The sequence below is a fragment of the Malurus melanocephalus genome, unplaced genomic scaffold (assembly GCF_030028575.1).
Source record: "Malurus melanocephalus ecotype Western Australia unplaced genomic scaffold, MMel_1.1 scaffold_96, whole genome shotgun sequence".
NCBI lineage: Eukaryota > Metazoa > Chordata > Aves > Passeriformes > Maluridae > Malurus > Malurus melanocephalus.
Genome location: NW_026623328.1, coordinates 748,490 through 775,928, shown reverse-complemented (window position 1 = coordinate 775,928; position 27,439 = coordinate 748,490). Strand labels below are relative to the sequence as shown.

Genomic DNA, 27,439 nt, shown 5'->3' with positions numbered 1-27,439 from the left:
AGGATGCTGAGGAGCCATTTCTGGTGTATTTTTAATTTTTTTAAAGCCTTTTGACTGCCTTGAAAGCAGATTTCCTAGAGCAGACTGTGTAGTCTGTGTAGACTGTTTAGTTSCCTCCTCCTTCCCCCTGCCTCTAGTTGAGCCAGTTGGTGAGGAGGGAAGAATATTTGGGGATGGAGGTAAACAGGAGGGCTTTTGCACCTCTCAAGCTATTACAGTTTTGGCAGAATTMGAGTGGAGAAAAGCCCACACAAGATACGAATAATAAATAATTTTGTTTTAAAAAAACCCAACAGATCTGGAATCGCTTGCCACACTTGAAGGCTGTGGTGCTGTAYAAGGACTCCATTGCAGAGAGGCATCCAAATTTGTACACGGTGAGTGAATACTRGAACAGAATTAGGCATAACCAAAGAATACATGGGGTGTTATTTGTTTGAAAAATTTCTGTGTCTGTCATTTAGAATGCATTGTTGTGTTCCAGCAAACAAATTCAAAAGCTTCATCATCTTTTTCTGTTTACCTTTGTTACTGCCCATTTTTAAAAAAGCTACCTTGCTTAACTATCTGTCTTGTGTTTTTCTGATCTTTCGCTTGACTGGATTTTAAAGCACCTGTAGGTTTTAGGTGGGAATGTGTACTCTCAAATGGTTAAAAATAAAAGTTGTAMCCTGGTGCCTGTGAATTCAGTAATATTTTTTTAAAATCCAGTATTTTAACTGGATTACAGATTATTAGATTTTAGGCTGAAAAACTTCAACTGCAGAAAAAATACATTGAAGAGTAATACAATGTGTCAGTATATAAAAATACAATGAAGAGTGAACAGCATAGAAATACTTTCAGATACTTGCAGTTTTGATAACACGATAAGAAAAGTCTTCTGTACCTTTTTTTTTTCTTAGCTTGTGTATAACTGTATTATAAACTGTTACTGTTCCAATACTGTACATACTGGAATAGAGCATGCCTTGCATCTTGTACAATAAAAAAGTTTATACAAAGATGGTCTTACTATTTATATTTCTCAGTACGAAGATTAAGTGCTAGCATTTAATTCTTGAACAACTCGCAGTTACTGAAATCTGAATGCCTGAGAATTGCTGTCTTTAAACACTGGTTCAGTGTTCAGGTGTCATGCTGGATATTTTCCCAGAGGAACAGGGGAGCTGTGAGTGCGACCGTTGCCACAGTTGTCATCTAAAGGGAAAGCAGAGATCAGATCACCARAGGCAGAAATGATTGTTGATGAGGTGTGATGTGGAGCAAACCACCCAGCCCACATGGCATTTGATAAAAGGCATTTGTGGTGTGTGATGAGCGGCTGCAGGGGCAGAGCTGGCTGAGCAGTGCATGTTTCCAGAAAGCAAATGCAAAGTCAGGAGTGTGCTGTGACTGTTTCTGTACCTTCCACTCTCGCTGTTGATTTCTACACCATCTGTTGCAGATGCTGTTCAGTAAACAAAGCCTGGGCAACAGATTACAGTGATCAGTGATTCCACTGTGAGAATACAGTAAGGTCAGGAAAACAGGAACAACTTAGTGACATACAAACAATCACATTCTTGACACCACCRGGCTTTCCAGGGGCTTGTGAAATGGATGCAGCCACATTCTGTGGGAAGARATAGAATGTGACAAATCCTCTACTTATTACAGAACTGTGCAGTGCCTCTCTTTTCAGAGATGTAGTTTGTTGGAAGAAAGTATAAAACTGATGAATAATCCTTAGCCTTGCCACCCAGGAAAAAGAACTTAAGGTGCCACAGAGGCTGACTTTTGAAATCTTGGTAGCCCAGTGGCAATGCTGGAGGTCTGAAAGAAGCAATGAACTACCCTCCAGTAGAAACTCTCCATTTTTACTTCTGTCTTTCTCATCATCCCCATTACCRCTTTGTGGTCTTAGATGTAACTCCAAGAAATCATTGAAAAATGAAGCTGCTGCACTTTGCATTTAAAGAACAAAGTTTTTTAGCACAGTATGAATCACATGATTGCAATGGGAAACTCACAGTTTGGTTATCAATTTTTTACAAAAATACTGCGATATCCTGGTTTTCAATTAGCATTGAAATCAGTGATACACTTGGCAGGATAGCAGAGGTGTGTAACAGAAGTATCTGGGAGCAACCAATATAATACAGAGGATTTGGTTCAGGATTCTTCTGGGCCAATTTGTGTGGCAAAAAAAGTCCAGTGTCATAAAAGTTTTATCTCACTCTAGAATGAGCCAAATTTGAATGGAAATTGTGACCAGTATCACATGTTGTTTCTTATAAAACAGCACTCAATTTGAGCAAACATCCACACATCTAAATAATGATGCTTTTGCAAAGAAGYTTTCATTCATTGCTTTATAGTTCTATTTATATATTATGCAATGAATGATAGATGAGCTATCACTAGTGTGCTCTTAAAAATTATGCATCCAGATTCCTTTAGATAAGACTCAAAATCATTCTTGTGTGAGACAGTAGCARAATTTTAGCCTCCATGACTTATCCATAGTATCTACGTTGGAGGAGGAACAGTATTACTATTTCCTTCTTAGAAAAGTCTCGTGGCAGCAGAATTTTAGATAGTCTGTTTGCAATCCACATATTAAGTTCTAAGACAGACTTACCATATTTCTTACATAGCCAAGGGCTGGGCAAATTTGCTGTGGACATATGTTCAGAATGAGGTACTGAASTGTTCTCATATTTTTGAGACAGGAAAGATGCAGTACTGAGTCARTTTGTAAGAAACCATTTGATATCCTGTGTTTTCTGTTCCATGTCCTAGATGGAAGAGTTTCTGGAGCTGGGAGTTGACATCTCTGACAGTACTTTGGATGACATTATTGACTCACAAAAGCCAAATCAGTGCTGCGTTCTGATATACACCTCCGGAACAACTGGGAAGCCAAAAGGAGCCATGCTGAGTCATGATAATGTAGGTACTTTAGGCTCTTCCTTTAGCAAGAAACAGCAAAGTGTGAGGATATTTATTCCTGTGGTTTGAAAAGGCTGGTACATCCCAGAGCCCTGAAATGTTTTTGCTTTTACAGCGTGGGTAGTGTACTGCAAAGCAATGTCCAAAGTGCAGTCAGCTKTTTGTGGTTAAGTATAAGAGAGGTAAAGAATGAAACTCCATTCAAACAGTACTTCACAAAAATGAACAGTTCTTTATGAGTATGAAATGTTTATTCACTGTACTTCTTGTAAGATCCAGTGCATGTATTCATAAATATTCACAGATTGCCATAAAGTCTCTCAGGCTATGTCATAGGTTMCTGTAAAATGAACAAATCATATACATCAGGCAGCTACTGTCAAAACAGCCTGATGGACTGCTTTTGCAGATTTTATTAAAACTGGGGGTGGATGCGTGGGGTTTTTACTTCGGTGTTCTTTGTTTCTGGACTTGTGTGCAGGTTTCTACATCCATTACTGGAGGATAACACAGCTCCAATGCTCACTGCTGGTATTTGCCCTGCCTGCATTGCTGCAAACAGAAAATGGGCAGTCATAAAGAAGTTGTTTGCTAAAAGGACTTTCCACAGAGGTTTGCTAGGAAAGATTTGAAGTGTAGTTGGTGGCTGAGCAGGATTGGAAGGTGCTAGGGAGCCTTTCTGAATGCGTAGAAAATCTGTGAAAGGGCTGCTCTGAGTTGTGGCTTCACCCCTTAAAATAAAACAGAAATTATTGCAGACATGCACAYCGTGAACAGCAATTCACCCAAATGCAGGGAATTAGTACAGTAGTACCTGGAAGCAGAACATAATGAACTTGGGACACAAAAAGACTGATCTGATGTTACAGATCTATGCTTTTCCATCTCAAAGGAGTCTGGTGTCATTTCCATGCCAGCTGCCAAACTATTCTTGGCTGCTGATCACAAACAGGCTATTTTTATGTTGACAAACAGTGGAAAGCATGCCATGCCTGTAGCTCTCCTGCTGCCTTCTTTAGTCAAAGATGTTTGCTGCTGTTCATATGCAAAACCAGTGCTGAATCAGACCTATGTGACCCACACAGATCTGCTGTGTGCCTGTGTGCTCTAAGGCTTAAAGTACAACAAATACAGAAACATCTTTTAACAAATCCCCTTCTTCCTGCTGTGTGAGTCTCCCTTAGTCACTTCCCTGTCCAGTGCTGCCACCTGAACTTGGAGTGGTCTGGCATAGCAGCACGCTGCTCCTTAAAACCCTCTCTTGAGAATCTCTATTTCCTTAGGCCAAGCCTACACTTGTASCTTTTAATTTATTACAAAGGAGCTGGCAGGAGCAGACTGTGATAACAGGTAAACATGTGATTTGTATCTGTACTAAGTCATCTTGAATACTCTCATTCCTGTATTCTGCACTACCCAGTTTAGATTTCAGGCTCCTCTGAGAAAGAGCTGTTTCTTTTTCTTGCTTGGGGTTTTCTGGTTTGCTTGGGTTTTTTTTTGGCAGGTGTTGTTTATTTTGGTTTTTGTGCATATGTATCTTTTTCATTTCCTCTCACACCATCACATATGTTTATGGGTCTTCCATATGCTGAGCTCTGGTAATGAAGATACGCATATTTAGCATCCACGAACTGCATTTTCTGAGATAAAGTGGGAAATGGGAAGAAGGAGGGGCAAAACATCATCCAGCTTCACTAAGAAGTCGAGCAACACAACTTCAAAACTATTCATGTATGTGTTGCCTCTCTTGAGAGTGGTGTGTGTGTTATGTGTCACTTGGGAACCAGTGCAGTGAATATCCCAGAGGCTTCCAGAGGAGCAGGGTAGAGCTGCTGTCTTCCTCCTTAAGCAGAGGATGATCTGGAGAAGACAAGTGAGCTTGTTGCTGGTACTAAATTTTGAGCTCACTGGTCCCTGAGTGTTTATTGTTCTTTTCCTAACTTGCAAATACAGCACTGGGGGAAGGTGCCAGTTTAATAGAAATCTGCAGTGCAGGAGAACTGCAAAGGAGGGGACAGGTCAATTTATTTCTTGTCCATCCAGCCCATGGCTGCCTGGCTCAGTGTGTCACTGGGGCATGGGGAGCTGTAGCGTTTATAGCCCAGTCAGGCAGCACAAATGCTGTATTTACATAGGTTATCTGCACWTCTGTATTGCTGCAAAGTTCATCTGCCTTTTGGCAGAGTGTCCCCTGGGAGCTGACAGTCTGGTGTGTTGTCAATATTGCAGTATTCTCAGCAATTTCTGTGAGTGTAGATTTTTCAGTTTCGTTAGCAAAAGAAAATAAAAGAAACAAACCAAAACCCCCACCATACCTAATGTGTTTTATTATTTATTCRAACAGATAACTTGGACATCAGCACATTGCAGCAGAGCTGGAGATATGCAACCTGCAGAGGTCCAACAGGAGTCTATAGTCAGTTATCTCCCACTCAGCCACATAGCTGCACAGATCTATGACCTGTGGACTGGAATCAAATGGGGAGAGCAAGTTTACTTTGCTGAGCCAGATGCTCTAAAGGTACCTTGTCTTGCATTACATCTAATGAAAATTGCACCTCTTTCTCTTACAACACATCTAAAGGACAGAATATGGTATTTGAAAAGTTGCTGAGGATGAAGATTGGGAGTTCATTATCGTAAGATTTGGGGAAAAATAAAGTTCATTATATTTGTGATCCAGTTCTTTAGATTCCAATTAAAATATATAATCCACATCCATAAGGTTCTTTAAGGCAAAAGAAGTATCAGCAGTTTTTTGGAGGAAAGGGAGGCAGGAGGAACTAAACCATGTGTGTTTTTCCTTGTTGTGTACATACCTCCCCCRATGTGTCAGACCTGACACATGTTAGTGCATATGGCTGACTGAAGTGGGCTCAGCAGTCCTTCTTTATACCCTGCATATTTAGTGATGTTCTGCATCACTAAAGATGGACTTTTTACTTCACCAAACCTCTTTCTCTCTGCTGTGTGCCTTTTGTTGAAATTATTTAATGATTTTAACAGGGCAGCTTGATCAACACACTAAAAGAAGTGCAACCAACATCTCACATGGGAGTTCCCCGAGTGTGGGAGAAAATCATGGAGAAATTAAAGGATGCTTCTGCTCAGTCAGGATTTATGAAGAAGAAATTGCTCTCATGGGCTATGTCACTTAGCTTAGAGAGGAACATAAATGGCTCAAGCAGGTATGTATTACAATGARTGAGATTTCCAGCAATTTGCTTGTAATAAACTATGAAACCTCAGTGAGACTCTCAGTATAAATGAGTAAAATTCAGCCTGGCAACACAGCAAACGTAGTGCAAGGGAGAGGGTGTAGTTAACAATTCTTATTGATGTCARTTCTTTCACAATGAAGTGTGAAATTTCTTATGCAGAATGGTATTCCAGCAGATCATTCCATGATATTGCTTTGCTTCTTAGATAGGTTCTTGCAAATTTCARATTTCAGTGGTATGGGTTCTCAGAGACACATTTAACTGATAAAAAAATYAGGAATATGAGATCTTTGTTGTGTACAATGTGTTTTTATAGAGTTTTTATGTATTTGTTGTATTCAGATRCCTTGAGTTGCAGGTATGAAAGCTGGAGAAATGAAAGACACTGAATAAATGAAAAAAGGTTCAATATATCACCTTATGTTTTAGCTTYTTTCAAAACCCAAAACCAAATGACAAATACACCTCTAAACAGAATCTGTGCCTGATTTTGTTTTCAAAGCTTCCTAGATTGCTCTGACTTGTGTGTTTTGTACTCAGCAGTGATCTRAAGCAGCTCTGGACAAGGTTAGCAGACTACTTAGTGCTTGCAAAAATCCGCARTGCACTGGGGTTTTCTTCCTGCCAGAAGCACTTTTCTGGTGCTGCTCCTCTCAATACAGAAACACTCTATTTCTTCTTGGGTCTGAACATCACCCTGTATGAGGCCTATGGGATGAGTGAGACCTCGGGCCCACATTGCCTGTCTGGGCCTTCCATTTACAGGCAGCACAGGTAATTTTACCCTTTTTTTTTAATCTGTTTTGTTATGTCTGTGAAAGGAGTATTTACTAAGGTCAACAAAGACATTGCAGCTCATTTTATTTTCTCTGAGTGCATTGCCMCTCTGCTGTGACTTTAGGAGTCAGATTAATTTCCAGGTCAGAATTTGAACACATTGACTCCATAATACACTGTGACAGGAGCACTGAAACTGAGCTACAGCATTATATGGAGAGCACAGTGACCACATCTGACATTTATCCTAGCCCTGGCCCAGGGGAGGAGTGCAAGACCTCAAAGACAAAAATGGCTTTATGCCTGAAGATACAGAGGGGGAAAAAGCAGCAAGACAGACTGCCAGAAAGTGTTCAGGTACCCGTACACAYCTGCCCTAGTGAGTGAATATTCCATATCTGTCAGACAGTTACAGCACAGTGATATTTGCAGTTATTGATACTTCGTTTCAGGGATTTGGCATATTGGCCATCTTGTCAGTGTTTTATATTTCTGTGATCCTTGTGGGCTTTTTCTGCTCTTCTCTGGTAGCTGTGGTAAACCAGCACCTGGATGCAGAGTGAAACTGGTGGACAAAGATACAGAAGGCAATGGAGAAATCTGTTTCTGGGGAAGGACTGTTTTCATGGGTTATTTAAATATGGAAGACAGAACAAAAGAAGTCTTTGATGAGGAGGGGTGGCTGCATTCTGGAGATCTAGGAAAGCTAGACAAGGATGGCTTTCTCTATGTCACTGGAAGAATTAAAGGTAATAGGCTGTTAAAATGTTGCTGTATGTTCATGGTAACTGTTCAGCACTGTTCAGTCATCTCTCAGATGTGGCCCATCCAATGAATTGTCTTTCCTCTAATGCCAGCAGCATTGCCCTAACAGGAAGGCAAAATAAACTTGCCTGTRAGAAAACCACAGTGTGCTCTGTGTTCAGGGAAGGGTTTCCTCTAGTCTCTAATAGGTGGAGATGATTCAGTTCCTACAGTGAGGCTTTTATCTGCCAGACCTTTACTGAGTATTAATTGTAATTAGCAATATGAACTTCTAACCCAGGTTTAATGTGTCTTGTTCAATTTGAATGATATCATTAAGCTGTCCAGTCTCCCTTTGAATCTTGCCAAATTGTCTTAATTGCACATTAGAATGTTTAGACAGTGAGGAGAGGCACTCTGTTCTACAGGAGCTGTTGCTGTAGGTCAGAGGTAGGTTCCTCTGTGCCTGAGGTGATGTGCTTGCAGACACCGTTGTTGAAGTGTGAGGGGAGAAGCTCAACAGAAGGGAAAGGGAAAGCTACAGCTAAAGCAGAAGGGAAAAGCAGAAGGGAAAGCTACAGCTAAAGCAATGCTCTTGGGTATTATTTATTACAGCACATGGGCTGAAGTCTCACAGGACTAAGGTTGGTCACTTGCTCACTTGGAGGCTTTTTTCATGACACYTATTCAGACAGTGGGATTGGTCACAGGCAAGATGGAACTGAAGATTTAAGGATTGAGTAAATATCATCTTAGAGCATAAGATGAATCACTAGGGAGCTTCCATGGATCAGTGAATCTGTCACAGGTGGCAGCATGCCCTGCTAGGAATYGGGACTGAAGTTGGTACTATGAATAGCCTGGCCCAAATACAGCTGTCTTGATTTTAACTTGTTTTCTTGTCTGATTCATTYTCCTTCAGCATAGCAGTAACAATCCCTTGTTTTAATCCATCTGAACATTTGTGTTTCTCTTACACCTGTCTGGATTGCTGAACTAATAGCAATTACTCAAAATTACAGGTCAGGTAGACAATCTGGGATAAAAGAACCACATGTCTGATTTCATTACAGTTTTAAATTCAAGTCCAAATAAGGACAATGAAAAACTAAGGGCCAGAGAGATTGGTAGAGGATTTAAGACAAAGACAGGACTGTTGGCAAAAGGAAGGTGGAATGAAAGGCAAAGTTAGACCTAGAAAAGTGTACCTGTGTTACTTGTTGAAACATGTTCTGAAATGCTGCAAAGACAATTATTTGAGGACAATGAGAAGTCACCAATGTAACAAAAGGAAAGAACTGGAATTTACTTGGATAATACTCAAGTTTGTAATCAATTCATTGAATATATGTATTACACTTCAGMACAAATAATGCTTTTACGGAGCCTTCCTGTGGTAGTAACTTATTTTTGTCTGACCCCTCTTGGTGGATTTAAGAATTGGTTTTGCTCATGATGTTAACAATGAAATTGCTTGTTGGTGAATTAGCAGCAATAGAATGGAGGATGAATTCTATGCTAATTTGGAAGACATGATCTCTCACACAAAAATTCCAGATTATGTAAGAGTCCCTTGAGAATAACCTRTTACTGGATTATGTAAAAAATATCTGGAGCAAATATACTGAGGGAGATCTGAGAACCTGAGCATGTGTTTGAAAAATACTACCTTTTTTGTTTTGGAGATAATTCATAGGATATGTGGTACTTGGAAAATATTATCTTGGAAAAACAAAGTTTGTTTTTTTTTTTTTAAATGTCAGAATAAGAAATGCCAGTTGAGCCAAACATTAACCTGATCTTTGGAATTTATTTGAATTCAACTAATAGCCTTTCTTTTTTTTGCCTAGATTTGATTATTACAGCTGGAGGTGAAAAYGTRCCTCCAATTCCAATTGAAGATGCTRTTAAAAAAGAACTCCCAATTGTTAGTAATGCTATGGTGATTGGGGATAAAAAGAAGTTTTTGTCAATGTTCCTGACCCTAAAGGTAAACCARTTTTAATATTGCCTTCAGTGAAGTTATATATCTGCACCTAACAAAAAAAAATTTTTTTTGAACCATTTTTAAAAAGACCTAAAATTACATAGGATGTTAGCAGGGGGAAAARATGTATAGCAGCTCCAGACCAAATCCTGCTAGCTCTAAACTTAGGGTTACCTGATCTCTTTAATCCACATATTTACTGCTGTTTCTCCTATATATACAATAAGAGCTATATTCTACTCAAATGCAAGTTCTTATTTAAGAAATGCTGGAAGACTGACAAGTCTCTGTAACAGAGCACAAGAATAACTTTTATGCTTACAGATGAGCAAAACCAACAAATGCTGGTGTTGCACAAACCCAGAAACTTTCCAACAAAGCCATTTCTCTACAATTTGTTATTTTATAACATAAGAAGGATGAGTGTGGAACAAAATAATTGTTAGCCTTGCTGTGGTAAAAGTTTCAATTGAGAAATCACTRTTTTCCTAAAACATTTGCACTTCAGTTCTGTGTACATACCTAGTGAATGACACTTGAGGTGTTTCCAAGTTGTTTCCCTTCTATGCCTGATTCTCCCTGTCTTCAGCTACAATAGAAATACTAATTTAAGTAGTCWAGGAACACTTCTATCTCAAGCTGTTTACATGACACCATAGTAATTCCATTGAATGATGAGCTAAATGTTTCCCTGTAACAATGGACTCATTTGGAAAATATGGCAGAAATTCAAGGTCAGAGGGGGACTCTACTGCCTMATTCATTCACACATTTTAACTCTGTTCATGACATCTGCATATAAGCTGAAAATATTTGCATTTGGTAGCCAAGTGGGAAGAGAAGCCTTTTATGACCTGTAGATGTTTYTGCTTTTTAAGGCTGACAGAATGTTTGCGTGTTAATGCTGAGCTCTCTTACTCACGGGGAGGGCCAATCAGAGAACCTGTTAATGCCTTTAAGAGTGAGTGCTCGATGATTCACTTCATTTGATATTTTAGAGTGTGCTGGACCCAGATACATCTGATCCCACTGACATTCTCACCGAGCAAGCTCGAGACTTCTGCCAGAGGAGTGGTAGTAAAGCCACCAGAGTGTCTGAGATTGTAGCTACGAGAGACCAGGCRATCTACAGGGCCATCCAGGAGGGAATCAACAGAGTCAACAAGAATGCTACCAACAGGGTTCATTGCATTCAAAAATGGATTGTCCTGCCAMGAGATTTTTCCATTTCTGGGGGAGAGCTAGGTAAGACTTGCTGATTTATTTTGAGGTATACATAGCTAAGAGACTGCCAGTCTAAAAATACTCATTACAGGGAAAGGAAAAMCAGTTATGCATTGTGTGGTAAAGAATATAAAAACTGGAGTTTTAGCTGTGCACAAATTTATTAATCTGTGCCCATTTGCAAGTACAGCTCTTAAATTTCAGATTGCTTTGTGTAATTAATCAATTTTGCTTAACTCCTTGTGCATTATAGCATTAATAACTTCCAGTAATAATACTAAGAGTTTCTCTTTAAAAATAAACAACAAAAAGCAGCAGAATAGTGAAAGCCTGATAATGGAGCCCAAAGCACATTACCAGGCTCTTTGAATAAAYTGGAATTGTTTAAAAACATATTTTTAATGAAAAAAGTGGTAGTCAGTTACCACCCTCTTATCTACAAGTCTCTTTTAAGTCCTCATGCTTACGTGGAGGCAACCTCACATAACACGCTTGCTTCTCACTTTTAGCATTTATCTRTGTTAAAGAGTTGAGCATGTTCTTCTCAACAGGCTCTTCAATAAAAAACTTAGGCACCAAAGCTCAGASTGAGTAGGGATTTTTGTTCCTATTTCTGGAATTGACTCTCCCTCTTTTAAGGTCCCACAATGAAGCTGAAGCGGCTCACTGTGCTCGAGAAATACCGAAATGAAGTAGACTCATTCTATGAAGAATAAGAAGTGTTTCTTCCAAGCATTAAGAAAGATCTGTGAGCAAAAGGAAGTATTTTCTAATCAAAAGTATTAATCAAAATTTATGCTTTGAGTTTGTAGCCTATTGAACCAAACCACTAGAAAGCTGCTCTGTCAATGTAGCTGWTCCTGATACTCACCCAATCATTTGTCCTTTTACAGAAGCATTTACCAAGTGYCCATTCTCTAATACTGCTTTTACTTTATGACCTAAATGATGAAAACATCCTTCTGTGTTGTATAAAGCAGATATAACTAATTCCTCTAGATTGAAACAAAAAAAAAAATTATACAGTGCTCTTTTTTTTTTTTGTTCTACAGGACATTGCCTGTAGCTCATGATAAATTTTGATAGATAGCAGTACTACTTAATGAAACTGCCATACCACTCCAGTGATAATTAAAGAAAAAATTAAAAATCAAAAGGGCCGTGATTATTTTCCCCCTCCCAGAGAACAGTTTCTTGTTCACTAACAATTTCAGAACCTGAAGACACTCCTATTTCTGTAGTGCCTAGAATTCAGATTGCTGTGAAAACAGCAATTCATTTCTAAAGTCCATGTTGGAATAAGCATTACTATTTCTCCTAAAAACAAATAATCAAAAAGCCCAGGGGAATAGCTCCCTAAGACTGAAAGACACAAAGCAGTAAATACAGGAGCTCTCAAATTAAAATGCTCTTAAGTGCTAGAACAGAAATTTCTTTAAAATTGTTTACAGTGCTTTTTTTAAGCAGTATTTGTTAGTGTGTATCTGGATGTTTCAGTATTCACATTGTACTAATTCTGACAAATGTGGGCTACATTTCTTCTTACCCCAATGAAAAATAAATTCTATTATGCAAAGGAAATGCTTGGCATGAAGTTCTCTAAAGGCTGTGCTGTTAAGTGGTCTTTGGCAGACAGCTCTAATAGCTCACACAGGCAGGCATGCCACAGCCTCTGTTATTGAGACAAAAAATGATGCAGAACAGGATATTGTTTCTATAAAAGTTCCATTACCAGTCTCACACATCTTACAGACTTAAGATTTGTTGCAAGTACCAATAATCAGCTCAACACATMAGACAAAGTAGCAGCCTAGGATTATAAAAACAAAACAAGCAATAGGACTTTGAAAAGTTTATTCTTCCCCATTTTGTGCGCAATGGTAATTCAGAATTTAACAATATTAATCTGGAGGAAACAAGGAAGCAGCAGCTTGTAAAACACAGAAAGAAATGTTGCCCTATTCACCAAAAGCAGAGTGTRGGAGGAATAAAGCTCCTCCAGCAGGTTGTTAGACTGTATAAAAAAGCTGGGATGCTCACTTTAGAGAGTGACATGAGAAGTCATTACTCCAAAGTTGTTTTACTTCTGAAACAACCAGCCCAAAACAGTCTTTACGAGACATTATTCCACTTAGTYACCTTCTATGAATAGATTTAAGCTGTTAGAAGCCTGCTTCTGGCAGTAGGGATAATCCTGTGCTATACTAACGAGTCTGAAAATACCTATTTTCTTGTAGGGTGCAGGAATGGAAGCAATRCCTTGATACCTACAGATCAGAACGACTCGAGTGACGATCTGCATCTGATGGAGGGGGAGAGGAAAGAGTTGCTCTTGCACCCATTAAGCTTAGTAAGCAAGGAAAAAAATAGATTCAGATCCCCTTGAATAGGGATGAAATGTATTTCTGGAACATAGGCACCAGAGCCAAACCGCTGATCTGTCTTAATCCATTTAGGACCAGTCCCTTACATTCAGAGTTTYTAGAATAAAATTACTGGTCAATACAGGAAGACACACTGAACAGACTGCAGAAAACTACAACACAARAAGCATTCTAGCAGAAGTCATGAAATATTTAGTATAAATTTGCAAAGTTAATGCTTTCCCTTCTCAGTACATGGCAGAARTAATTCTGTATAGTTTGTCTCATTAGAACTCTGTTGTAAAGTGTGTTTCAGAGAGGAAACCTGGTAAGAATTATTTTGGTATCTAGATTTGAAAAATAATTTTGCTTCAGCATTAATTCTCATYCCTTGCTAGTTAATGGTTGTACTTTTTTTAAATACAGAAATAGATTAAATCTCTAGAATTTYGTATTTCTTAATTCATGCCTTTGGTGGGCAGGGCTGTATTTCATGAATCACCAGAGTATCTAAAGTGGTTTTCTCATTGCTTCTAACACGAAATTGTTATTTTAAGTTATTTTATACCCGTTTCTGTTTATGAAGGTAATCTTGTGCTACTCTTAGGCTCAAAACCTATCTTTTCAATTTCAGCAAGATAATAAAAGTAGGTTTTAACCATTAAGGTGCTTTTATATTTCACTAATTCTGTTACTGGTTTGTTTGCATAATTTTTCTATGTGGAAACTGAAATCCTCTAATTGAAAAGGAAAATATTAGACAATTACTGTGCCAATAAAAGAATTCACTTACATAAAAATGTCCACCAGATAGAAAAAAATAAATAAGACAAAGCACTTGGAAAAGTCCACCGAAAGCAGGCACAAGCATCATTTGTAGCCATTTGGACTAGATTTATTAATGGAGAGGCCTCAGCTAAAAAGTTTGCTCTCAAGAGACAAGCAAACTATATGCATATGGATATCAGGTTACATATACTGTACTCTGTGTGACATGTCCTTCCACAGTTATCACCAGCAGCAGGAGGGAAGTTTAGTCTTTGTCCCGTACTCGGCGGCAGATCTCCTCTGTGAATTCCGAACACTTGGCATTGCCTCCCAAGTCTTTTGTCAAGACCTGAAAGAATGAAAGAAAAAGTAATGTTACTAAAATGTATTATGGGGCCAGTCTTGTCTCTGAGCAGTTCTGGATGTTCTTGGGATATAYTGTGTATGGGTAGTGAATATGGTGAGAAGGAATACACCAAGGTTGAGTTCTACATCCCAYAGAGACTTCATCAGTAAGGACTGTGCAGGTAGAGGAAACCTGAGTATACACTGTAGCACTTGTAATGTTATCAGATTRGAATGTGATTTTAACATGATTTTATCTTAATTACAGAAGAAAGTGTTYRTGGTCAAAGCTCTACAAAGTCCTTYAATAGGTTAAGTATTTACACCTTCAATAAGAAGTAAACTASAGAAGTAAAATTCATATATGAAGACTCAGCACAAGGACAACTAATTGAGACAAAYTCAGTAAGATTGGGTCTTTTTAAAATGGGAACCCATACAGAACAAGCACACATATCTCAAAGCTATATATTAACAATTCTCAAAGTTTGCTTAGTTAAGAGATAGAAAATGTAAAGTTAAGAATCTTTCAAGTACAACTACTGTTTGGCATCATGAAGACAGTAAAATAAAGAAGTGGAAAACATTGCTTGTCCAACTTAGCTAGATTAAAGCACCCTAGGAGATAATGAAAATCATTAGTTTCCCCCCTACATGGCACACAGAGATCTTAATTAACTGGTTGAGGGGAAGGGAGGAATAGCAAGCAAGAGAAGCGATCTAGGTTACTATTTTAGAACCCTGCAATTTAATTTGCATTATGGGGTCTTTTCAGTTAAAAACACTCTCTCCATTGTGAGCATATAATAATAACATAATAAGCAACTAGTAAACAAGTAGCCATGTCACAAAACTTGTTATCTTCCATGGAATTGCTGACCTGGAGATGGAGAATTTCATTTCCAGAGCAGTAAGTGGGAACTTTACAGGAGCACCTCTTTATTCGGTTTTAAGTTTAGATATTTTTTTAACTGGCTCCGACACACAGCAAGACAGCTGCAAACTTACAAAACAATGACAACTTTCAGTTTCAGCATTCTTGTTACTTTTAATTCTCATGGTCCTGCCTAAGATAAATGAACCAGCATGGCTAGTTGCCAGTCCTCTTTAACTGCAATCTTCATGATCTTTCCAACTGTGTTTTCAAGAGATGGCTAGCAATGTAGAGGAGTGAACCAATAATGGTAAGACCACAAATTTGTCAAGTTTCAGAGCATAAGCCTCCCCTCTCCCCATTTGATTCATKAATCTGAAGACACTCACTTCCACAGGGAAACATATATAAACTTAAGAGAAAAAAATACTGGATAAAAACTGTTCTTTTCTAGTCAAAATGAGTGAAAGGAGTAAGAAGGAAAAAACGAAAATAATTGAGCTGAAAAAATGAGAAMAGAAGTATTACAGTCAGGACTGAAATGCTATAAACCAAGTAGATGATTAATCCTGTGAAAGGCAAATAAGTGTCCTTCGCTTCAGGATCTGTATTTCAATATATTTGCTTTGTATGTTTCATTAACTTTGTAAGTGAAACGCGAATAGTTACTTGAAACTCTTGTTCCCTTCCTGAAAAACAGCCATCCAGTTCACCATTTTGGAGCTCATAAAGCTGTGAAAATGTAAGATGAGCATTGCTGAGACAAAAGGAATGCTACAGCCTGTCCCCTCATTACTGAGTTGGGCAGATTTAATATCACCAARGATAATATAATTACTATCAGAGAAGGACAGTGACACTGCTGATGCAACAGGCCAGTTCAGTGGGCCATCCCCCACTCTGGTGTGAATCTTCCAAGTTAATTCTTGCTTTGATCCAATAGGATTTGAAGTCACTACATTTATTCACACAGCCTCRTGTTACCTTTCCATCTTTAATGGTTTCAAAGCAAGCCGACTCAATTTTTGTGGCGTGTTTGTGCAGTCCCATGTGGCGCAGCATCATCACAGCACTCAGAAGGAGGGCAGTTGGATTTGCCATGTCTTTTCCTGCAATGTCAGGTGCTGTTCCATGAACCTAGAAATAAGAAAAATTTATCTGTTATGATGTCTTTAGGCTGATTAAAATGTTCTAGGTTATTCAAGTGTGTGCAAGCAGCCTGAGCCATAGGTCTTCATATTAGCAGTGTGTTAAAACAGGACTTACTTTGCTGTGATGCAATCAGTGGAAAGGAGACACCAAGGACCAAACAATTCAGTTCAAAGACATCAGAAAGGGAAAACTAGGTCACCCAGTGTCTTTAAATTGTGCCCCTCCAGTTCTATTTCATAGGGGATATTTATCATATGAAAAATTGGGAAAATAAAGTATTGGTCARAAAAAAGAAATGCAAAAAACCTACATGTAATATTTACTTTAACCAGGCTCTCAGGGTAAAGCTGGAGCATCTTCACAGTAAAAAAATTTTGCAAAGAACTGTGTTAAACAAATGGCAGCCTCATTGTATGGCATGAAAAGTTTTAGATTCTCAGTTTAAACGAAGTTATTACTGCTCTGCCTTCGTGTAACAAGACTTACTGATTCAAAAATGGCCACTCCATTGGCACCAATGTTTCCACTGGGTGTTACGCCAAGACCCCCGATGAGTCCAGCACACAAGTCACTGAAAAGAAACCAACCACCAAATAAAAAAACCCATGAGTTTTTCCATATACAGYTGCCTCTCTGCAATGTATTAAAATATTTTTCTTTATCAATTACAACTATAASTTAATTTATATACCTGGACAATCTTGAGAATAATATTGAGAAAGAACAGACGTTGTTACAACTGTACCCTGACAGAACATTTGAAAATTCTTAGAAGTACAAGCCAAAGACAATGCAATAAAGGAAAATTGAAATGAAATTCCATATACTAGAATAAAGCTGATAAGGCATAGGCACAAGGAAAAGCACTAAAAGCTCAGAATYTGTGTAGAAGTCTCAAAAACTAATTGTTATGTACAGTTCCCTTATGTATACAAATCTTAATTCCTCTGAAGGGGCCACAGAACTACTTTTCATGTGTGAAGTCCTCCTCATGTGGAAGAATTTTGCTCAGGTAGGTGAGTTACTGTTGGTTTGTACTCTATTGTGTTCAGCTTAGGGAACATTTTCCAAGTGACACCAGACTAGCTTTCCCCCTCTCTTTACTCAGCAATAGGTCACAAGTGTGATGTTAGCAGATCATCAGACATCAGCAATTTGCATTTGGTTTCCACCAAAATTAATATGGGGAAGGACAAACCAACTGTGCCTATTGTCATCATACTGGACCCTCAGAACTGAACACATYGATGAACAAAGCTCTTAAAACTGGTATTTCCACATCTGTACACACAGAATTATTGCCTACAACTTAGCTCATCAAAGACTAACCAAGGAAAAAAGTTTGAAAGACTTTGCAGAACAGTATTTTAAGCTAAAATAACCAATTATCTTAATTTGTATAGAAATATAGAGCCTGGGGAAAACTGGATACAGTCTGCATTTGTCACTCTAAATATTTAATGCTTAAAAAGATTTGCTTCTGTATCTATTCAAAGGAACCYGCCTGCCATTTTATTCATACTTGTAGAGCAGCAGGTGAGACCTCACCTRGTGATGACAGTGCCCTCTTCAAGAACAGACTCAAATTTATTGAAAAGTTTTAGAATGATGAAATTTTTTACAGAATTGCAATAAGAACTTTAAAATGAGTGATGGTGAACTGGGTGAAATGGTATTGATGAGACCCCTCTGAATTGACTTATTTTAGTTAACAATGTAAGAGCTGCTGTGAGGGCCCATGTCTTTACCATTCTTAAAGCAAGAAGCATTAGTTAGAATCTGATTTTTCTTAGAGTGGACAGACARCCTGATCGCAGACAAAGTGCTATTTTAAAAGAAGCTTAAGAACCATTTCCTCTTATACATAAGTTACCTTTAAATTTATTATCTGTACAAAAACAGGAGACTGATTCTAAGATGTCAACAGTCAAACATTTAAATTAAAATTCTGATCCAAGCTCTTAATATGTTCCCTTATACACGTAAAAGTTCAGACTAAAACACTTCATTTTACACTTGTTTAATGGAATTTACACTTTACCTAATCATTTCACAGAATGGAAAATGCATGCTGATGGGTTTTGCCTTCAAGACACCAAGTASCTCTAATATAAATGTTATTAAAATATAAAATTTTCTTTGAAGGTATGGAAAAGTAATACATAAACCAAGTGCTGTCCGAATATTAAGAGGCCACACATTTAGTCCTTCAGTGACTATGCAGACTYGTTTAACTCTATGATGACCATGTAYATCATGGTCCCACAGCCACCCTACACAATCCATTTCAGTGCTGAGGATGAGAAAGCTTTTCCCTAATATCTAACCAGGCATTCATTCTCTATTAAAATGTAAGCCATTATAGTCTTCACACATTTGGAGAAATTTCTCTTCTGCTCCATCTAAACAATATTCACAACCTCCATAAGCAGAATCAGATTTTTTAAAATAATAACTACATTCTCATCATATAGCCCCTCCCATCAATATATTAATAATTGAAGCATAATAATGGCATCCTTTCTTCCCAGTTAATGTCCAATTGATGCAGTTTTAAAAAGTTTGAATGCATAAAATGATCACCCATGTGGCTTGCATATGACCTCAGTGACTGTCAGTAATTTACATGTTGGGAGTTTAAATTAAAATCTCCGTACCTGAGGATGTCACCGTACAAGTTTGGCATAACCAGCACATCAAATTGAGATGGATCTTGAACCATCTAGAAGGAAGTATATTTTCATTAAGGTTAAGAATTTAAACTAAAAAAAAAAAATAACCACAATTAAAACATATCAATACTCACATTCAGACATACAGTATCCAGATACATTTCATTAAATTTAATATCTTTACAGTTTTCTGCTGCTTCCCTGCATTTTCTCAAGAAAAGCCCATCAGACATTCTCCTGCAATCAGATAAGCAAGAGAATATTGCAGTTATTGTAAGGAAGCATTACTGAAGATAAAGAAAACTGCATGCAACAGAGGTTTAATTAGAGTTCAGAAACTTKTGACTATTTGTCCTTCATAAAATATTTTTGTATCAGTGGTTTCATAGGCATACATTAATTCTCAGAACATCTTCTATTCATTTACTAAAGGCTTATCAATTTGTGAAGGTGGTGTCACCTAAAATCACACGTTATGACTCAGTTCAGTACAAAGTWGCTTGGAAACTGTAAGAGACAGCAGCCACTTTCATCCTCAGTTTTAAAATTCATTTTCCTTGTTTAAAAGTTTCTAAAATAAGAGCTTTGGAAGGAAGGATTACTACATACTTGCTAGTAAGAACATTGGTACATAATTATCACAGCCCTGTCAACACCAGGTCAGCACAGGCCATTTGATTTAGGAGACATTTACTTGACTTTTTTCCCCATTTTAYCAACTCCAGTGCCATCAACAGAAGTTTCATATTTGAGTAAGACTTAATAAGTTATTTATAACTCAATGCACATATTATTTTGTTTTTCTCAAGACAAGTGTCAACATACATAATATTTGCCTTGTGCACAGCAGTCACGTGGCTTCTCTGATTGTTTCTGGCATATTCAAAAGCAAACTCTGCAATGCGCTTGCTGGCTTCCTCTGTGATCAGCTTGATGCTTTGCACAACCCCATCGACAATCTGTAAGACAAGAGTTCCATCAACAGTTTAAGTTCATTCTTCCCATTTGGAAGCAAGCAGTAAAATTCTGAGTGAGGCAGAGTCAATTTCACGACTGGTGAACTTTTAAAAAAAAAAAAGAGGAACTTTTTTATGGGTGCCAAAGGTGTAAAATCCCACTGAATATCAGTGAGATGGCTTTTCTGAAGCAGCAAAGGCAGCAGGAAGCAGCAGYTGCAGCAGCTGCAGCACCCACCACGTGCTCGATGCCGCTGTACTCGCCCTCGGTGTTCTCGCGGATGGTGACGATGTTCACGTCTGTGTAGGGGGTTTTGTAGCCCTCGATGGACACGCAGGGACGCACGTTGGCATAAAGGTCAAAGGTTTTACGCAGCAGCARATTCATCGACGGGTGCCCTGCAGCAATTGGGGTCTTCAAAGGCCCTAGTGAAAAAAAGGTACAAGGATGAATGAGAAAATAATCCCCTCCATGGATCTGAGAGCTGAAACTCTAGGTCATCTGGGAATCCTACAGAGGCTCTCCAAATTCCTGTTTGACCTTTATGCTGGAATGCCATGGGAATTACCTGTGCTATCAGCTACTGCACAGGCCCATTAATCAGCTGGGTAAAGGCCAAATTGCGACCCTCACAGGGAAMAGATTTTATATAATGTTTTCATTGAAACACATAAAAAATACTACTCATTAGGAATGCAGTTATTGCATACTACTGTGTATCTCAGAAATGCCTTCTGCAGAGTCCAAAGGTTGATATGTGGTAATACTCACCTTCAGCTATAACATCTATCAAACTTATGGCTTAGATATGCACTATTTCAAGATTACAGATAATTACCTGACAGGCTGTCCCCCATAATTACCCATTTTATTGTGCTACAGATGAAGAACTTTGGCTTTACATCACACTCATGGTAAATAAAACAGTAGTAAATATCTACATATTCACCCCTAAAATACCTTTTAATCCCATTTTGTTTTTATCCATGGATTCTTTGGCTTCTGGAGGTATCATCCACTTCCCTCCTGGTCCTTGGATAGCTGTAACATTCCTTTCTTCCCACTGAATAGGTGCCTAAACACACACACACTCTATGTTAACTTATATGTCATGATTTTGCTTCAAGTTTTAACTTTCATAATAATGTGTGTAAGGAATTTTGTCCAGGCCTTCCTGAACAGTATTTTCTTCTGGTCAGTAAGGGTAAGCATGAAATGTTTGAACTACAGTAAGTTTTTAAATATATAATTAAGTGAAAATGAAATAGTGTGAGCAGCAAATCATCATTGACTTGAATAGCACAACACCACCCTAGGTGTCATATCACAGAAATTGTTAGAATTGCAACACACATGCTATTTCTTTCAAGKTTTTAGAGCTGTTGAGTACCTTGTATCCAAGAGACAACATCTGAAAGCTGAATTCATTGAGAACTCCTCATCCCTACTGCCTGGGAGACAGTACATGACATAGATWTGTATCTGTTAACTAAATTAAAATCTGCACATGCTCCACAATGCTTTYTGAATTTGCATTCACCACAGGAATGTAAGTGGAGACAGGCTGCCACCCATTCATTTCATCAGGAATGATCATAAAGGARAAGATACAACCTAATTAAAGAGAACTTCACTTTTTTCAAATCCAAGTTAGATAGTTGTAATAAAAAGGGAATATGCCTGGGTGCTGTTACTAATGTGGARCAATTTAACAGGCATCTTGCCTGAAGAACTGTATTTCCTTTCAAGGAAAMTTGACAAGTTCTGGTGAAGTTTCTCAGATAGGTAAGAGGGCAGTGCTTGGATACAGTCAGTTTTCATATCACTGACAGTGTTTGGCAGTGCAGCACTTGGATTCCTAAAACGAGCCAGTCCTTCCACAGATACTTTTCACCTGTACTGGAAGTCATAATGAATGAAAGAACATCCTCTATCAGTTGCTCAGGGTTACTTCATTAATAAGATGATTTCACATGACATTGAGTTCATATTTCCAAAAATTAAACACAACATTTKCTCTCAAGTCTCTACTCTTCTGTCYGCTAACAGTTTCAAGCCCTGCCTTGGTATCACATTCCAGTCTTTTAATAGCTGCAGCTTCAAACTCTTCCTRTTGGAAAGAAGTTTTAATAACTTAAATATTACTTAATCTTTTGGAAACTAAAAAGAAAGATTGTTTTAATATGCCTAATTAATATTTGTTGTTGTAGTTAATTTACAATGCTTACAGCAAGATAAATATGACTTACTTTGGCAGCATCAAAGATCTTCATGACAGCAGCAGAAATCTCAGGTCCAATGCCATCTCCTGGGATTAAAGTTACCGTTTGTGCCTAGGCAAAGAAATACCAGCAGTACAACAAATGAATATTTGTTTTCTACACAGAAAACATTTTCATGTGTTGTAGGATCCAAGTAACTATTAAAAACAAAAGAAATTTTCCTTYACCAAATATTTACTATGAAGAACAGCAGTCCTGGACAAAAGTGAGGAGGACTAGCTTGCTTTCCAATGGAGTGTGCAAATGCTTTGAGAGAATTGTTTAAAAATTTGCCTGCTACCTATTATTATTTCAAAACAGAGGTTGAATGTGAAAGGCAGGTTCCTGCTCAGTACTGTTGAAATGAATGATCTGAGCAYGCTTTCCTCTGGAAATCTGGAGAGAAGGTTATATTACCTAACTAAGGCGCTCTTCCACGTATGTCTACAATATTATTAACATGCTGCATAATACTGACACATGCTAGAAATAACGTGTATGAAAAGCTACATTCACCTTAAAATAATGGTCATGCCAAGCAAAACTTCTCAAGTGACCTCCTAAAAATCTCAGACTCMTTTTTAACAATACCAATTTATTTCACTCGCATAATGTCTTCAATGTTGTTTCTTTTATCATCATCAAACAGAYAAAAAAAATGCACAACGCAGGATCAATGAATAAAAGGGGAAGAATGTATTCTGCTTTGATGAACCAAAAAATTATGAACACTGTTCTAAGAGTACATGCTCCATCTCATTTTGTTTTATTTAAAGAGTTCCAACAGTTTTTATGGGCTCATTATGACCTACTAAATAGGCAGCTCATGTACATTATTYGAAAAACCCCCACTGAGAATCAACTCACAAGGTGGTATTCAGAATTTCAWTATATATTGACTGATTTTTTATCTTTTAAGCCAATGAAATTCACTGTGTACAACAAAAAATCAGAGCTTCAGATAAAAGAACACTGCTGCTGAGCAAGCTGTCACTGATGGAATGCCTCGAGAGTAGTTTTGTGTTGTCTGACGTAGTTACAGCACTGCAGGGCTCCACCTGAGCCTGAAACAGTTGTGCTATAAACAGCACCAGGGGTGCCTCTCCTTCTGATTCTTATACTGTCTAAATGACCCTTGTGTTTCTTTTTTAATTGTTCTACCAGCTATTCTACAAAATTTATAATTAAAAGCCACAGTTCCTCTTTAAGTCCTGCTTGGGRTGCTGAGCCCTGTTTCTGCCCTCATTGACAAGAAGGCCCATAGGCACTTCAACACAGACACATAAAGAAGGTAAAACATCTACAGGGAAATACACAACTAACGTCTAAGATAGTTTAAAGAGGATCTTGAAAAGGCAGAATTTTAGATGCAAGGAATTCTAAAAGCAGCAGTAAAGTAAATCTAGTGCTTAGAAGGATGTTTGCAAAAGAAAGAAAATGAGAAGCTTCTCAACAATCTTTCCACTTTGCCCAATATTTGCCCATTCCCAGATGAATTTCAGAAGACTGGTTTATGTCCATATTTTGATACATTTTCCGTGCCACTTCTATCTTTTCTAGAGCCTTYTGTATTCTCACTTAGGTTAATATGCAATTGCCAATGACAGTGATTAATTTATATAAATCCAGCATAGCATTAAGAACATGCATGCTCACTTGTTTAGCCCTTATTTTTTGGGAACATAAGAATAATAACAGTGATCTTATCAATTTCCAAACCCRTTTATTGAGAAACTTCTTAAAAGAAAAAAATGGGACTATTATACTCACAGCATTACCAAAACTTCTGGTCACCTTTTTTTGGTTTTTGAAAGCACCTAGCAATCGAGAAACCTGCAACAACACAAAACAAAAAGATGCTGTTTTACTGCACAGACAGGATTTTAAATGTTTCACAATGTTGCAGTAAATCTGCATTTTAAAGTCATATTGCTTTAAATCTCCTATCTCAAACCAATATAAACATCCAAATGAAATCAGAGTAGGCAGTGCTTTGCCAAGTTGCAATCTAACATTCAAGGCAGCCAGCCCTCGTGGGTATTCTTAGCACAAGGTGAGCCCAGGACAGCTGCGCTTTGTGCTCCCCGTCCTGCCTGGGGGTGACTGCACCCTGCTTCGAGTCCTCACATACAACATGTTGGAAGCACGGCTGCAGGAACGCTAACTAAACACATGATATGCTAAGGACGAACATTTGTGGAAAGCAAAGTGAAAAATGAAATACTTTGCAGGTAGCAGATGGGTGGACAGTATCTTCACACATTTTAGGTGATGTTTCCAAARCTAATTTGCATTAGCATCACTTCTTCCATTCAAACTGGGGTGAGTTTTGTTCATCTACCTTTTTATACCTGTAGGTGTTGTACTCTTGCCTTCTGCATGCCTGATGGTTTTTATAAAGTGGAACTGAAATGCACATTAAAGACAGAACTCACCATAGCAATGAACCTACACAGCATAGCCAAATAATTACATTTTCTGACATCTGAATATTCTGAACTGGCATTAAGCTTCAAGACTGGCATGGCATCTAAGCTTGGGCTCTTGCCTAGCTGAGCACCATGGACAAAATCCCTAAACTGCAGAAAAATCACAGCCTCTCAATCTTACCCTCCTCTCYAGGGCTATTGATATCACTGTGATTTAAGAGCCAGAAGACTTCTAACTGCAGAAACTTACACTACTTCAGCTCTGCCATASCCACATTTGCAGGCTGTCTGCAGCTATCAGGCCAGAAATGACTTTGACAAATCATCCTCTCCTGTCCCACTTGTATTTGTTATTTCTTATCTTTACTGACACCTATGGTGCATGGCAAAAGGAACAAACTCTGTTGGCACCAACAGAAACACCTAGAAACAGTATAATTTTCCTGTATATTGCAATGAAGGCTGTGGGAGAAGTAATCTAAGCTAGATCTATTTTTACTTGTAGCCCCACAGGAGATGTACAAGGTCATTGCAACAGGCAAGCAGTGTTTACCAAAGCAAGCCATAGGGTTGAGGATGAAGGTAGAGCAATCAAATGAAAACATGAAATTGACTGTACAGTGTTAAATGTAATCATGGCAGAAACACCCAGTTTCTGCATACAGAATAAGGATTCACATTCCAGAGCAGCCCTGGAAAAGAAAYAGTCTGTCTTGTCAGAAATCATGGGCCTAGTACCTTACACTGAAGCTAAAAATTGGTAACACCAACAAAGAATCCAGCTAAGAAAAACTGATCATTCTGACCTTAAAGTCATGTGTTATGATTAGCTCTTGACAGTTTTTCCTTATTTTAGCAGATAGGTTAAATGGGGTGGTCTCAATGACTTTGCCTCTAGCACRCTATTATCTAAAGGTGCAAAAGAAATTTCATTTACTCAAGGCAAAATAGCAGCATGTCCGTGCTAACCCCGGGATAAGGCCTGCATTTCAGAATGGTTCASAGTAGTAAATCCCAGAGGACAGGTGTGGGGGCCAGAACGCCRTCAGCCAGAGCCCGGTATCTGCTGTCTCCAGCCGGTTCTGCAGTGCCTGGTACCGCGGGCTTTTTGCGAGAATGGCGTTTGCAGGCTCTGCAGTCTGTCAGCCGCTCACAGGAGCTGCCCGCAGCCGCGGTGGTCCCGCCGCTGCTGTGACCTCTACGGCGCGACCTCCCCGCAGGCCGCTCTGAGGATGGCGCGGCGCCCCCCCGGCCCGGCCCGGCCCGGCCCGCTCGAGTAACGGCCCCCACGGMCCCTTCCCGCCGCCGCCCCGGGGAGGGGGAACAGAGAGAACCCGAGCGCCGCGGGGCCGCCATTCGGCCCGAGCCCCGCGGCCCTTCGCCTCGGAGCGCTGCCAGGGCCCGGCGGCACCGCGACCTTGCGGCCGGGCGGCCGCGCCTCGGGCGCCACCAAGCTCCGGAGCGCGCCCCGGGCGCCGCGGGGCAGGGGCCGGCCCGTCCCCCCGCCTACCGTGGGCATCCACGCGGTCGCGGCCATGACGCGCCCGGGCACCGTGCTTGCCGAGGCCCGAGAGCTCCGCGCCCGCCGCTAAACCGGAACCGGCGCGCGGGGAGCGGCGGCCCCGCCCCGCCTCGCGAGGCCCCGCCCCGGACCGCTGCTGCGGCAGCGCCCGCGGCCCCTCAGCTCCCGCCCGCCGCTGCCTGAGGCGGTCCGAGCCTCCATCTCTGTCCGCAGCCCCTCAGCTCCCGCCCGCCGCTGCCTGAGGCGGTCCGAGCGTCCATCCCGGTCCGCAGCCCCTCAGCTCCCGCCCGCCGCTGCCTGAGGCGGTCCGAGCCTTCATCCCGGCCCGCGGCCCCTCAGTTCACGCCCGCCGCTGCCTGAGGCGGTCCGAGCCTCCGTCCCCGATCCGCAGCCCCTCAGCTCCCTCCCGCCGCTGCCTGAGACGGTCCGAGACTCCATCCTCGGCCCTCATCCTGCGGACCGCCGGAGGTGCTGCCGGGGAGCCCCCGCTCCCGCCGGTACGGGAGGTGCCGGGGCGGCCGGAGGACGCGGGAATCCCAGGTGCGGTGTCTGAGGAGGTACCGTTGTGRCATCTGTGTGGAGACAAACTACCAATTTTCAAGGAAGCCCCAGTTTTGAAGCGTTYGATGGTTTTGTAAAATCTCAGCCTCTAGAATTGGGTCGTTTAGGGGAAAAAAAAGTTAAGAAAGAACACCTCAGGTTTTTGTTGAAGTAGATAAGAAACCTCCTACACCCAGGTACTTTAAAGTGTTAAAAACACAGCTATTGAAATCGGGGCAATTTAAGACTTCTATTTGCCTTCATTTTTGAGGTACCCGTCTCATTATTTTTAAAGACTGGTGCTGTGACAGTTGGAGGAGCGGCGGGGGCTGTGGGAGCGCGGGGGCTGTGGGAGCCCTGAGGCTGCAGCGCCCCTTCCCCGCAGCGCCCCTTCCCCGCAGCGCCCCTTCCTTCCCCACAGCGCCCCTTCCCCACAGCTCCTGCCAGGGCCGCCCCCCGCCTCACGGAGCTGCTGTAAATTCCCGCCCAGGGCAGCTCACCCGTGCTCATCATCGCGCTCAGGGAGGCGGGAGAGCCTGGGCTGTYCTGGAGAGTAAAGCTTCAAACTAGAGCTAAGGCAGTTTGAGCTCATACCTCTGGGAATGACCGCTTTTAAAAAACTTTTCCTACCTTTCTTGGGAACATTTCCTACCTAACTTGGCAACATTA

The 27,439-nt window shown here is 40.0% G+C and overlaps 2 protein-coding genes across 3 annotated transcripts in view; one reads left to right on the top strand and one right to left on the bottom strand.

Annotated features, from left to right (window-relative positions):
• ACSBG1 (acyl-CoA synthetase bubblegum family member 1) overlaps positions 1–12,935 on the top strand; it is a 33,227-nt gene extending 20,292 nt beyond the window's left edge. The window contains exons 6-14 of one of the 2 annotated variants that reach the window (XM_057368686.1): positions 297–377; positions 2,785–2,934; positions 5,279–5,455; positions 5,941–6,122; positions 6,696–6,929; positions 7,464–7,681; positions 9,527–9,666; positions 10,662–10,908; positions 11,527–12,935. In XM_057368686.1, coding sequence (XP_057224669.1) covers positions 297–377; positions 2,785–2,934; positions 5,279–5,455; positions 5,941–6,122; positions 6,696–6,929; positions 7,464–7,681; positions 9,527–9,666; positions 10,662–10,908; positions 11,527–11,603 — 1,506 coding nt within the window. In that variant the 3' untranslated portion in view covers positions 11,604–12,935. The remainder of the gene's footprint in view (positions 1–296; positions 378–2,784; positions 2,935–5,278; positions 5,456–5,940; positions 6,123–6,695; positions 6,930–7,463; positions 7,682–9,526; positions 9,667–10,661; positions 10,909–11,526) is intronic. The other variant, XM_057368687.1, reaches the window with a different exon arrangement.
• Positions 12,735–26,335, bottom strand: IDH3A (isocitrate dehydrogenase (NAD(+)) 3 catalytic subunit alpha). The gene is made up of 11 exons (XM_057368684.1): positions 26,219–26,335; positions 24,050–24,112; positions 22,268–22,351; positions 20,979–21,093; positions 20,256–20,443; positions 19,887–20,020; positions 19,196–19,298; positions 19,047–19,111; positions 16,876–16,960; positions 16,222–16,374; positions 12,735–14,367 (listed from the first exon to the last, which is right to left on the bottom strand). Exons 1-11 carry the CDS (start codon positions 26,243–26,245, stop codon positions 14,284–14,286), a joined length of 1,101 nt encoding a protein of 366 aa, XP_057224667.1. The 5' UTR covers positions 26,246–26,335; the 3' UTR covers positions 12,735–14,283.
• Positions 26,336–27,439: the final 1,104 nt, after the last annotated feature.